The sequence below is a fragment of the Camelus bactrianus genome, chromosome 5, assembly GCF_048773025.1.
Source record: "Camelus bactrianus isolate YW-2024 breed Bactrian camel chromosome 5, ASM4877302v1, whole genome shotgun sequence".
Taxonomy (NCBI): domain Eukaryota; kingdom Metazoa; phylum Chordata; class Mammalia; order Artiodactyla; family Camelidae; genus Camelus; species Camelus bactrianus.
In genome coordinates, this window is record NC_133543.1 from 73,524,816 (window position 1) to 73,539,423 (window position 14,608).

General features: G+C 39.9%; 1 protein-coding gene across 6 annotated transcripts in view; it reads left to right on the top strand.

Annotated features, from left to right (window-relative positions):
• The window catches only part of KLF7 (KLF transcription factor 7), a 386,441-nt gene that overhangs the window by 115,992 nt on the left and 255,841 nt on the right, over positions 1–14,608 (top strand). For all 6 annotated transcript variants that reach the window (XM_074364097.1, XM_074364100.1, XM_074364099.1 and 3 more), the window contains one exon: positions 7,257–7,318. Coding sequence is in view for 3 of the 6 variants with exons in the window: in XM_074364096.1 (XP_074220197.1) it covers positions 7,257–7,318 (62 nt within the window). In the remaining 3 variants the exon portion in view is untranslated. The remainder of the gene's footprint in view (positions 1–7,256; positions 7,319–14,608) is intronic.

Sequence of the window (14,608 nt, forward strand, 5' to 3'; positions counted from 1 at the left end):
GCTTTGCATTATTCAAAATATTTTTTATGTAATATTTTACTCAATGTGGTAGAAGCTGCACAAATAGAAAAGTAGTAATCATTCATATTTGGTGGGGCAAGTGAGATACTTAAAGTGCGGTTTGCTCATGTATCTGTTTCACATATATTTATTAAGTATTTATTATGTGCATGGTACTAGGCACTTGGCTGTGTTGGAGAGAGAAGAACTGAGTGAGGGGAGATCAAAGAGAATGTGATCCTATTTTGCACTGAATGTTGTGCCCCCCCAAAATTCACATGTTGAAATCCTAACCCTTGTGTGATGGTACTAGGAGGTGAGGCTATTGGCAAGTAATTAGGTTATGAGTGTAGAGCCTTCATGAGTGGGATTAGTATCTTTATAAGATGAGATACCCGAGAGCTTGCTTTTTCTGCTGTCTGCCATGTGAGGACCCAGCAAGAAGATAGCCATCTACATCACAAGCAGTGGGCCTTCACCAGACACTGGATATGTATGTATTTATACGTGTGTAAATGCACACACATATATAAAATCTGCATGTATCTCATTGGTTCTATGTCTTTAGTAGAATCTTGACTGATACACTCTACCCTTGTGATGAGTGGCTTTTCAGCAGAAATGTTTAGAGAATACTAAGGAATGCCTTTCCTTTTTGTTTTTCAGAATACTGGGAGGAGGGGAGACATAGGATCTGTCACTAGTTCTGGTCTTTCCAGCATACTTTTCTTTTCTCCCTTTTTCTAGTAATAGGATTCCTCTGTCTTATGAGGAATCTCATCCCTCTTCTTTGAATGGGGCTGACCTACTTTCAGTCCAGGGCTTGGCACTTGACCCAGCCTAGCCAAGCAGACTAATGCATCTCATTGGCTGCAGCAGTTGGTTTAGGGATGGGCATGTGACTCAAGCCGGACCAATGAGATTCCCCTTGTGACTTTTGCTTCAACTCTCTGGAACCTGATAGTTTATTATGAAACTTGCTAGCAGAAAGGGCAATGTAAGTTTAGAGCTGTGGATGAGACCATCCCTTCTTCTTGTTACATAGCCTGATGAGAATAAAATCAACAAAGAGGAAAAGAGGCTGATTCCTGACATCATCTATTCAACCCCTGAATGGAGCTGCATGCCCTAAATTGCTCAGTTATATGTCCCAGGAAAATCACCCCCACCTCTTTTTCAGTTTGTCCTGTTTAAGATGGTTTGACCTGTATTTTCTGACACTTGCAACTGGGTTTTGACTAATAAAGAAATTACACAGGAACCCAGTGAAGAGGTAGAAAAGTTTATGATTATAGAGGGGGCTGAAACAAAGCAAAAACTATTGTGTCTGGAGACATGAGGAAGATGTTACAGCATGAAACACAGAGCACTGAAATAATTCCTCAGTACGGTGTTGTTTTGCTACTGGTTGAGATGATCAGATTGTAAGGCAGCAGCTAAAAGCAGTTTTTCAGAACTTCAGTTGTGACTTAAAGAATGCATGTAAGAAAATTAAAACAATTAAAAAATTTTAAACTACAATAACTTTTACATATAAATAATTTAATTGAATAATGTGAATTATTCTTAGGCCTGCACCATATGATAAATCACCTAGTTAATTAAAAAATTCTGGTATTGAGGATATTAATTAATACAACATCAATTCTTGGTCAGGGTGGCCATTCTCATTTTAAATACCAGGCAGTCCCAACAGCCATTTCTTGAACACAGACTTGGTTGGCAAAAAGTTATGCTTTTCTTGACTAGAAAAGAAGAAGCTCTGAACTAGTATGGCAGACAGGTAAGTGAATGAGCATTTACTACATGACAGTGTTGTAAGTACTATTTTGGAGGTAGGCAAAAGGCAACTGAGAGCAAAGAGCAGAGATACCTAGATCAGAGTGGGGGTGTCAGAGGATTCCTGGGGGATAAGCTTCAACTGATACTGGAGGATAAGTAAGAGTTATTAGATGATGGAGGGGCTGAGGGCATCCCAGCCATCACCAATGCAGAAACACGGGAGACACCAAGCAGCTTAGGATGGTGGAAGTGAAATACGCATGTGGAAGGGGTGGGAGATGATGGTAGAAAGTAGGCAGCGGCTAACCACTAGGGACTTTGTTAAGCTTCAGAATTTGAACTCTGGCTGCAATTTATGGGGTACACAGAAGGACTTCTAAACAGAACAATGACCATTTATTTAACTCTCCCAAGACATTTTTTTTTAACCATGACCACACTTGGGGCTAGTCATAATTGCATGGCAAATAAGGAAATGAGCAATTACTCCTATCTGTAGGGTGTTATAGGGAAAACCTTGACTATCTGTTAGGCTCTGATCAACAGGACTTCCAAGGAGTGACTGGGTCATTGTTCTCATGGGGCTTAACCAAAGGCCTTGGGCAGAAAGACAGCACTTTGAGAGAAGGAGGCTTTGTACCAGAGGGCGGGTACTGATTCAAATTCATGTGTGTTCAGTCCCAGCTGGGGCCTTGACATTGATCTTCTGTACTCCGGGATCTGAAATAAATTCAGAAATATAGCCCTTTGGAATGAAAGCAGAAATAAGGGTGGGAAAGAAAGGGGAAATACAGAAAAGAATTAGCCCCACTTTAGTGAGAAATTCCCAGCAGGGTATTCTTTTAAGTAGCATGTATTCTGTTCTATTCCATTAATTTTAAAAGGAGGACTACTAGAAATGACTTATCTGAGTAACCCGAAAGATTCAGATCAGCTAGTCAACTAATGGGACCCAGGTCACCTTCTACATGAATGATGCATGAGTAGATGATAGATACAAAGAGCTTTGCTAAGTCTGCTGATGTTTAGTGTCTGAGAAATTGAAGGGTTTCAGTCAAATGAATAAAGATTCTTCCAGTATAGTGATTTCCTGTGTTGTGGAAGATTAACTAATGTATGCTTTTGCTAACAGTTTATTTTTCTGCTTTGACAAAGAGAAAAATTAAGGAAGAATAAAGAGTGGTATGCACACATACTAGAAAGATGGGAGATTTATAGAACTGCACTGTTTTACTGTTTCTGAATGACCCTTTTTAAGTGGAAAAGAGACCTGTGACCTTATTTGCATTTCAAATATTCCTGGAGTGGAATAGTGAAGATCAATGAATTGATTGTCAGAGAAACAGCATGAGTGACAAATTTCTTAGTAAAGAGAAAAGAAATACGAAGGAGGAGGATAGTAAGGTCTTCTTGATTCAGAAGTAATGGAACAAAAAGGTCTCTTCTATTCTTGGTCTCATTTTTCTAAAATTCCAATAATCTGTGAGGATGAGGAGAAAAATGCTGACCTGAAAAGTACAGTTAAATATTTTCTCAGCACATGACTATGTGATACTTGAATATGGCCCATCATTGGGGGTAGGCCGAATTTACCCTTGTCTAGGGGATATTGTGGGAGGCAATACAATGTAATAGAAAATGGGTTGTATTTGGAAGCTGAAAACCACCTTTCCGGAAACCTAGCCCTCAGCCACTCAAGGCCAGAGGGTGGGCTTCTTTTCAGAATAGTGAAAATACTTATATGTTCAGGGGAAGTCCCACTGCATAGAGTGGGGTGTATGTTAGCCCTGTGTCTCCAACAAACTAATCACTTTAGTGCGTAGTTGTTCCAAATCTGAACGATCTACAAATATTAATCTCTAATAATCGCTGACTGGCTTAGGGCATCTTGAATAGCATCACTTGTGGAATATCAGTGGTCCTGTCTATTTGGAGCTGCAGCAAGTTCCGTGCAGCTTCTTTCATGGTCCTCCTCCATTTTGGGGTGAGGATCTGGCTTGTAGACATTCCCTTCAGTTCATTACATCTCATTTCCCACTTTGTCTGAATGGAGGGAGCCTGAGATAAGGATATACCCTGATTCATGGGCAGGTATAATGGTTTGCAGGTTGGGTAGGGACTTGGCAAGAAGAATGAAAGATTGTTGACTTAGAGGTTTGGGGAACAGAAATATAGTTAGAAGTCTCAGAATGAGCCCAGAGTTAGAGAATTTGTGTGTCTGTGTTGATGCTCTTTGTAATGAGTTGTGTCCCCCTCAAAAATATGTCCAAATCTTGACTTCCAGTAACTATGAATATGATCTTATTTGGACATAGTGTCTTTGCAGTTGTATTTCAGTTAAGACTCTTAAGATGAGATCATCTCAGATTTAGATGGTAGGCCATAAATCCAATGACTTGTGTCCTTATAAGAAAGAAGAAGAGATTTGAGACATGGAGGCACACCAGGGAGAAGGCCATATGAAAACAGGAGCAGAGACTGGAGTTATGCTGCTGTGAGCCAGGCAATACCTGGAACCACCAGAGGCTGGACGGGCCAAGGAACCTTTGAAGAGAGCATGGTTCTGCTGATATCTTGACTTTACACATCTCTAGAAAAGATTTCCACAGTCTGTGGAATTGTGTGAGAATAAGTGTCTGCTGTTTTAATCCACCAAGTTCAAGGTAATTTGTTACAGCAGCCCTGGACACATAATATACTTGTGAAAACACCACCACGCTGGAGACTCCAGTTACAGCTTCATGCCACTGAGTGAAAAGGCCAGAGAGGGGATATAGTGTTACTGGATTGACTGATCTTGACGCTAAAAGGAAAATGGGATCACTGCTACAGAGGGAGAGAGACGGGGAGGAGGGTGGACACCCAGAGGCAAAAGTTAATGGAAGACTCAATCATCCTGTACAGATAGGACCACCAAAGACTCAGGTCTCTCAGGAGTGAAGCTCTGGATCACTCAGTAAGGTCAAGAATCCCTAACTGAGGTTCGGGTGAAGAGGGACCTTAGAATGGGTAGGGAATTGGGTAGGTATCTGTAAATACCACCTATTGACTCTTTTTGATTGAGTTAAACATGTATTTTTACACTTTAATTTTCTTCCTCCTTCCTTCTTCCTTCTTTTCTGTTTCCTCTGTTATGTTTATAGGGTCAATTCATAGGAATTAGCTTAATACTTTGGTTTAGAGGGTGCAGAATATCAGGAGAAGATCATGATGGGACTAGTGTAAGAATGAACACTCAGCGATCTTGCACTTGAAACTGGGTGCAGGGCCTGATGAAACTTTGGGTCTTTGGGTGGTCTCCACACTTTGCGCATAAGGTGATAGTTCATTGATTATATGAGGGATAGTTACATTGTGTTAAGCCACCGTATTTTAAAAAAGCAGATGCATGGGAAGAAGAATATATGTTGATATGGAAAAGATGAGATGGACATTTGTCAACTGTTTTGACATCTAGTATCTAAAGTCACTATCTCTGTGTGGAAGATTCACTACTTTATGAGTCTTAGGGAGGCTTAGACTGCCTCCTACATAAAAGCCAAGCACTTTTCCAGCCTCCCTTGCAGATAGGGCACAGGCACATGACCTGGGCTCCACCAATCAGAATTCCCCACCCAGAGTTGGAAACTAGAGCTAGAAGATGAGAAGAAGCAGGAGTCACAAGGGGACCTGGTGGCAGCCCCTGTCCCCCTATCCAGTTTTGAAGGGCAGTGTGGTGAGGTTTTAGTGCTCTTATCAGTGTCCTGTGTTGGTGGCTTGGAGATGTAAGCTGTAGTGTCTGTGTTTAGCAGTGTCTTCCCAGGGCTATTCTGTGAGCCACCCAATATCTTATTAATAAGTTCTTTTTCTGCATAAATAAGCTAAGCTTGGTTTCCTTGCCTGGAGGAATCTGACTGATATAGTAAATCATTAGGGTTCTAATTATCTTTTAAAAATACATCTTTTTATTTTATAAATACCAAAGAATATATATATATATATATATATATATATATATGATAAAATATAAAAAATTAGTTTTATCACCTATTCAGTATGTCTAAACAATATTTAGCTCTGCTTATTTTTGAGCTTTATGAAATAGTACCAGTTTTGTATATAGTCTTCTGGTATCGCCAATTTTTAAAAACTCAACACTAGTTCATATATCTAGGTAGTAGGAGAATGAAATTAGTGACATGTTTACTTTTTGTATTTTAAAATATTTATCACATATTGAGGTAGAAAATTTTATTTGTTACACATCCTCCACTAGAATTGCTTACAAAAGAATCTGACAGACCTGGAGAAGAACTACACATTCCAGGGAATGCTTTATGCCTTTTTTTTTTTTTTTTTCCACAAGCAGCAAAGGAAGAACAGGTACATGAAACTACTGTGTCATCCAGGTTTCCAGAGGGGCTGTGACTAGTTGGCTGGACAGAAGTCTTGGTGGTGACACATTCAGGAAGGGCCAGCAGGTGGGGAATGGTGACAGTGGAGATAGCATTGTATCAGCAAGGAAAGATGAGAGACAAAAAGCCATGGTTTCTGGCTTTCAGGCAGAGCGTATGTGTGTGTGCACACATATGCACATATGTGTGTGTAGAGATTTGAGAGAGCAAGAAGCCCTGGAGAAATTTTAGGTTGTGTAATATCTGAAGAAAAGAGAAAAGGGGATTTTAAAGAAGCGTTTTTATACGACAAATATGATTTCTTCTAATATTCTTCAAAAGATGAAAGCAATACTTGGATTGCCTTTAAAATTTTTTAATGAACTTTATTTTTTAGACTAGTTTCAGCTCTACAGGAAAACTGAGACAATGGTACAGAGTTCCCATATACCTGTACCCAGTTTCCCCTATTATTAACATCTTAACATTAGTATAGTACATTTGTTATGATTAATGAACCAATATTGATATATTATTATTAACTAAAGCCCCTAGTTTCTTCAGATTTCCTTAGTTTTTCCCTAATGTCCTTTTTCTGTTCCAGGATCCCATCCAGGGTACCACGTGACATTTAGCTGTCATGTTTCCTTAGACTCCTTTTGGCTGTGGCAGTTTCTCAGGCTTTCCTTGTTTTTGACGACCTTGCCAATTTTGAGGGGTACTGGGGAGGTATTTTGTAGGATATCCTTCTATTTGTCTCCTGTTTTTCCTATGATTAGACCAGGGTTGTAGTACCTGGAGGAAGACCACAGAGGTAAAGTGCCAATTTCATCATATCATATCAAGGCACGCACATACTGTCAATGGATTGTCATTTTGTTTCTTGGACTTTTAAAAAAATTCAGCTTCATGTAATAGTTGGAACTGAAGGACCATAGGATTTTTTTCTGGTTGCAACTGAATATAGAAGAAATATCTGCTTATTAAAAAAATCATAAAAAATATTATATATGGCTTCTAATGAAGACTGTCACATTCTAGAAGCTGCCATTGAGTGTTGTACATTATATTCCTTAACCCCAGCTCTCTCTCTTTCCCTAGGCCTCTTTGCTCCTGTGGGATGGATGGATCTTGGGCAGCTGGTCCTTGCTGGTGTCTATTTGGTATGTTATTTCCCTTGCTCAGCTGTCATTTTCATTTGGGCTCTAATATTAGGAAGAAGTAACTCTAGATCTGGCTTCTCCTTTTCACCTCAACAGGCTTCCCATTCCCTACTCAGATCCATCCTGCCTGTCTAGGCTAGCGAGAGGGAGTTTTTCATATATTTGTTTATTTTCTCAACACTTTTGGAGCTCTCTTTATAGAATCTTGGAGACACTAATTTGTACATACCTTAGGGATGGGAAGTGCCACCATACAGAATGTCATATTAGATCCTTTTATGTCATATACAATGTACATAATGCTCTGTTAGAGTTTGGAAAGTGCTTTCACGTACGTGAGGTTTTGACTCCCACACTAGATTCGTGAGGTAGGTAGGCCATGTATTACTGTCTCGCTTCTGTAGGAAGTAGAGGGGTAAGAAACTTAAATAACTTGCCCAAGATGACACAAGTGAATGACAAGGACAGACTTCCATACGGGGCCTGCTGGCTGCAGGTTATTACCCCAGTGCATTGGTTTGTTAGCGCTGCTGTGACAAAGTACGATAAACTAAATAACAGAAACCTATTGTCTCACAGTTCTGGAGGCTAGAAGTCCAAGATCAGGGTGTCGGCAAGGCCGTACTCTCTCTGAGGGAGCCAAGAAAGGATCTGTTCCAGGCCGTTCTCCCAGCTTCTGGTAGTTCCTTGGCTTGTGGCAGCGTAACTCCAGTCCTTGCAGGGCGTTCTCCCTGGGTGTGCCTCTGTCCTTTGTGCTCCCCCTTGGCACTTAAGCCACACTGCCTCTCTCGTTGTCCCTCATTTATTTTATCCACGCCGCACTGTGTGGTTTCTACAAGAGGTCTAGCATACAGTTTGGAAGCATCTCTAATTTCAGATCTCAAGATTGTCTCTCCCATGTGTGGGGAGAGGTTCTCTGCATCCATTGCCCCTACAAAAGGCGCAGGCGCTCCCGACAGCCCTGCTGACTGACTTCCTTTCAAAATGCCACAACCATTGAATACAGTAAATTTGTTCTACTAGAAAGGGTGGGTTGTAGTCAGCAGGAGTAAAAGCCATGCCACTTATTGGTCTAAAAAGGTATTTAGCAGCTACAAATAACCTCCTGGATTAATGGAATCAACAGTCTTTAGGTCTCCAGATGTAAAGGGACCATTTATTCGACATCCATTCATTTATTCAACAAGCCGTGGTGCCGGTTTGGGTCGAGCTAATTCTGAATCGAGGCTGCTGTCCTTCCTCTTAAGGCTTTCTTCAATAATTATTCTGTTATTGACACATCACTGACCCAGGCATGACTAATGGGTTAGTATTACTGAGAGATGCAGCTAAAGGTCACCTCGGGGAGGGGGCAGTGGGGGGAGCTGTGCTGACATTTCCATGGTGCAATGGTGGAGCAAATGGAGATTTTAAGGGGGCAGACCCCACTCAGCCTTTGCAGGAGACTAGAGTGCCATTACAATGCTGCATAATCAAATCTCTTCCTTTTCTGCAATCTTTGTTCCACTTATTAATTAAGTGCAATGACACAAGAGGGTGAGTGCTGGTGGTCTGTGGCACACTTTGGTGTATTGTTAGCATAGTGGCGCAGGCTTGATTATCGTCAGTGTGAACAGTAGCAGGTTACTTATTGGGTAATAAGACTGACCCAGGAGTGTCTTTATGAGAGTTGAAAAAGGAATTTTCAGATAAAAGAGAAAAAAATATTTTTAATGAAATTTAGAAAATGGGATCAGAGTATAATTTATGGACCAAATCTTGCCCTCCGGCATCTGCAAAGATAGAAAGAAGACAGGGAGGAGGAAAGAATCCAGAGCTCAGGAAATTTCTCATTAGTTCTATCTCTCCTTTTCCTGTCCATCTGTAACCCCAAGTCAGTGGATTGTCCACATTTGTAGGCAAGGTTTGCTATCATCTCAGGATGCCTTTTTTCTTTCAAATACTGGAGGGCTTTCCTGGAAAAGACTCTAGCTGATCACTTTTCTCCATCAGTTTTCCTGTGTGTAAAATGGGCAGATGAGTCCTTGATACAGTATTGCCTCACAGAAAGTTTGGGAGACACAATGAGTATAAAGATCTTTGTGCTCTATGTGGGAAGGCGTGCTGGAAACACGAATCAGTCCTCATAGATCAGTGCCGTGCCCACTGAGATGACGCAACAAATGTTTTCCGAATGAATAGATGAACTGGAAAAGGCCTTTTTTGTTTGCTTGCTATGGTGGATGTGGGCATGTGCTGCTTAGATCTTCTCTCTTTCCTGAGGTCTGATGCCCCAAGCTGCTAGCCCCTTCTGGGTTGTCAGCCCCAGGTTGTTCTGGGTAGGGAGATCAGGCTGGTATAAGGCCATGCCCTCTTCCTGGGGCAACTGCATCCAATGACTGACTCATGGAAGGGTAGGGTTCCTTGGCCCTCTCACCCATATGGAACAGTGTTGAGTGGTCAGTCATCTTCAGAACTCCGCAGAGGGTCGGCTGAGATGTCTGTTGAAACTGCATTGCATCCCGACTTCTCTCTCTGCCCAGTTTTGTTTCCTTCCCTTCCTTCCATAGTTGTTGTATCCCAGGAGCACCCCCTAAAAGTGTCCTGCACACTAGTCTCTGTCTGAGAGTCGGCTTCCTGGGGCACCCAAGCGGCAACATTCATGAGATTATGCAGGTGTTATGTGCTGTGCTACAAATGGGAGAAGATTTGGGGGCTGACTGGACAGGGTGGAAAAGACATGTGATACTCATCGACTGCTGAGAGGACTCTTGTTTATGATTAGAACTTTTGTGTGGACTTCGCAGGCTGGAACACAGCAGTTTCCACCAGCAGCCTCACCCTACCCTGTCCCTGCTTTAGTCTGGTATCTAATGGCTATGGCCTTCTTGGAGCCAAACTTTTTTGATTCTCTCCCTTTGAAGGCTGGAACATGTGGGGCCGGGTGTACTGGAAACATGACTATATTATTATACAGCAGATGTTAATGAAGAATGGGCACATGAGGTTAATAGTACTTTTTGATTGGCTTATTGCATTTTGAAGAGAACATTGAAGCTATTAAAGCGTGCAATTGGGAAACAGCCTCTGATGACATCTACATATTTCTGTGACCCATATTTAAAGGGTTTCATTCAGCTCTCTAATAAGTGAAGGGAACAATTCTGACAGTGCCTTCTCTTTATTGCCTTCCCCCATTTTTCTTTTTCCAGGGCAGGTGACATAATGCAGACCTTCTGTGCATCCTGAATCTATGTTTATTTGGTCCTGCTGTTCGGTTGGCTCTATTGTTAGGAGAAGAGAATATGAGAGAAGAAAAGTTATGCTCCTTAGAGGCTTTTCTAATTAACTGTTTGAAAGAGACTTTTAAAAAATGCCTAAGTGTAAGGTTATTTGTATGCCTAATTTCGTTTTTATGCTACACTTACTTTTAAGTGTAATTTACCAAGGTTTAACACTTGTATTCTTTCAGGGGCATTACATAGAGCATTGCACATTTATTATAGCCCTTTAAATGGCGGTATTTTATTTCCATATGCTTTTAAATGGTTATTGAGTGGATTTGGTGCTCTTCCTGCAGTTAAAGTGCATTTTTTTTTATTGTGCGTAAATGGTAAATAATTGATACCTGCCATATGCTTCTCTCTCCCCTTCTGAGCTCCCCTTTCCCTTCCCCTCTTCTTTCTCTTCCCTTCTCTGTTCCTATTGGTTTCTGCTCTAATCTTGCTCTTTATCCTTTCCTCTTCTCTCTCTGCAGGTCTCCACTGCTTTCAACACCATTTCCTTGCCTCTCAATATGCTCATTTGAGGGGTTGGTGGTGGTTCACATGGATTCTTTTTTGTTTTGTTTTGTTTTTGTTTTTGTTTTTGTTTTAGCATTTTTTATTGATTTATAATCATTTTACAATGTTGTGTCAAATTCCAGCGTAGAATACAATTTTTCAGTTATACATGAACATATATATATTCATTGTCACATTTTTTTCTCTGTGAGCCACCATAAGATCTTGTGTGTATTTCCCTGTGCTCAGATGAATTCTTGAGACCAGTGCATTACCCGGTGGGGGATGAAGGAGGCGGGTAAGGGCATACAGCTTTTAATTAGGTGATGCCCAGATCAAGAATTCAAAATAAGAGAGTGGTTTCAGGGAACAATTGTTTTTTTCTTTCTTTCTTTCTTTTTTTTTGTATATATATTTTTATTGAGGTATAGTCAGTTTACAACGTTGTGTCAATTTCTGGTGTACAGCATAATGCTTCAGTCATACATGAACATACATACATTCGTTTTTATATTCTTTTTCACCATAAGTTACTACAAGATATTGAATATAGTTCCCTGTGCTATACAGTATGAACTTGCTGTTTATCAGATTTTGTGAGAATCCTCCCATATTTCGAAATGAGAGGCACTGCCAGAGTTCAGTAGGTGTTCTGTGCGATTCAGTGGGTTTGTAGATGTAATTCTTGGTGTATTTGTGGAAGAGGGCTAGCTGTGAGTTTCTCTACTCTGCCATCTTGGCATCTCCCGCATTTCTTGAAAATATATATGTGTATATTTTTTTTCTTCAGATTGGTAATTGATACTAGGCTATTCTTGTTGCCTCTGCTTCTCTAACGAGTGACAACCTCTAGAAGCTTGAAATTAAGGGAGATGTGGCCAAGTATGTGGCTGAGATCATTCTTAGCAGGCAAAGCTTCTCAAGCTGAACAGTTTGAAAGGATCTCTCATTAAGGAAAGAGGAGGATAAACAGTGCAAGAGGATATTTAAAGAATATTCAGTTGGATGAACTTGTTTTGCAGAAATTCTTGCTATATAGAAGCCACATAACTATAGAAATTTTGATTTCTTTGCTTCTAAGTCCCCAGAAGGCAAAAAAAAAAAAAAAAAAAAAAAAGAAATCAAAATCCATTTATAGATCTTACAGCCCACCAATACTAGAAGAGTTTTTCTTTTTGAAATTTTAGAAAGGAGTTGAAAATTTAATTGGAAATATAAGGAACCCAGAATAATCAAAATAATCTTGAAAAAGAAGAAAAAGTTGGAAGACTTATATTCTCAATTTCAAAACTTACTACATAGCAACAGTATTAAGGCAGTATGGTACTGGGATAAGGATAGACATATTGATCAATGGAATAGGAATGAGAGCCCAGAGGTAAATCTATAGTCAGCTAGTTTTTTGGGAGAAAAAAGCCAACATCATTCAACGGAGAAAGAACAGACTTTTCAGCAAGTGGTGCTGGTACACCTGGACAGCTATATGCAAAAGAATGAAGTTGGATCTCTGCCTTACACTTGTACAGAAATTAACTTAAAATGGATCAAAGGGCTAAATGTAAAAGCTAAAACTATAAGACTCTTAGAAGAAAGCACAGAAGTGAATCTTTGTGACTTTGGATTTGGCAATGGATTCCTAGATATGACACCAAAAGCACTAGCAACAACAACAGCAGAAAAGATAAATTAGACTTCTTTAAAAACTTATTCTTTGAAGTACACTATGAAGAAAATGTAAAGACAACATGCAGAATGGGTGAAAATATTTCCAAATCATATATCTGATAAGTATACTTAAAATATGTATTTAGAATATATAAAGAATTATTACAGTTCAATAATAGACAACCATATTTAAGAATGGGCAAATGATTTGAGTAAACACCTTTCCAAAGAAAATAACCAAAAGACCAACAAGCTCAAGGAAAGATGCTAACCATCATTAACTATCAGGGAAATGCAAATCAAAGCCACAATAGGATACCACCTCACACCAGCTATGATAAAAAAGACAGGCAGTAACAAGTGTTGTCAGGCTGTGGAGAAATTAGAATCCTGTAAGTGACTGTAAAGTGTTACAGTCATTTTGGAAAATAGTCTAGTAGTACCTCAAAAGATTAAACTTAGAGATGCCATATGGAGTAGAACCTAGCAATTCCACTTGTAGGTGTATATGCAAGACAAATGAAAACATATGTCCACACAAAAACTTGCACATGAAGTGTTCATAGCAGCATTACCTGTAATAACTAAAAAGTAGAAATAAACCAAATGTCCATCAACTGATGAATGAATGAATAAAATGTGTTATATTCATACAGTGGAATATTATTTGGCCATAAAAAGAAGCGAAGTACTGATACATGCTACAGCATGGATGAACTTTGACAACATTATGCTAAGTGAAAGAAGCCAGTCACAAAAGTCCATATATTGTGTGATTTCATTTATATGAAGCAGCCAGGATAGGCAGAAAGTAGAGACAGACAGTTCAACAGTGGCTGCCTAATGCTGGAGGCAAATGAATGGGGGAGGATGGGGGTGATAGCTAAAGGTTATGGGGTTTCTTTCGGGGGTGAAAAAATGTTTGAAAATTGATTGTGGTAATGATTGGGTAACTATGAATATGCTAAAAAAGCATTGAGTTAAATGCTTTAAATATCTGAATTGTATGGCATGTAAATTATATCTCAGTAAAACTGCTATCCAGAAAACCTATAATCTCCAATAATTTAAAATAAAAAAATAAGTTGGAGCATTTTGAAGTTGTGGAAGGTGACCCTTCCCCGAAATCAAAGCTGCAACTTCTTTGAATAATAATTTCTAAAACTCAAGAGACACTTGGTGTAAGTAAGCAATTATTCCTATTTTACAGACACAATAATTGAGACTCAGAGTGTTAAATGACTTGCCCCAAAGTCATACAGATAACTGGTGATCATGATGGGGAACCTAGATCTTCCCACAGCCTCTTAGTGCAGGATTGTCATTATTACCAGTTCTTATCAGAGTTTCTTCTCGGAGTCCTCTGGAGGCAGCAGAAATATGAAACAAAGCTGCCTTTGCCTGTTTCTTTATATTGTTGTTATTAACTAACCCAAGCCTATTTTTAATGCACAACTCTCATGTCCTCTTTGGTAGACTGCAGGAGCCTTGAAGAAGTTTGAGGTGGGTGAGAGTTATTCCCGCACGACCTTTCAATCAGTTGATAGACTGACCTCAAGACAACCTGTCTTAAGGCAAATTCTGGGGCACATGTGAACATTAAACAGTCAGAGAAGCAGGCAGACACAAAGTAGCTCATACAATCTGTTTTGCAAACGTGATGCCATCCCAGGGTTCTATCTTTTTGTTTGTGTTCACCCCCACTTGCATGAAAGGTCCACTGAGGCAAATATGGTGATATTCCAGAGGTAGGATTCTGTTCCTCTACAGTTTAGACAACAGAAATCCTCCTGGCTAATGGCTGGACCTGGGACCATTCAGAGATCAAGCCCTGGGCATCATCTCAAAGAGACAGGCTTTGGGT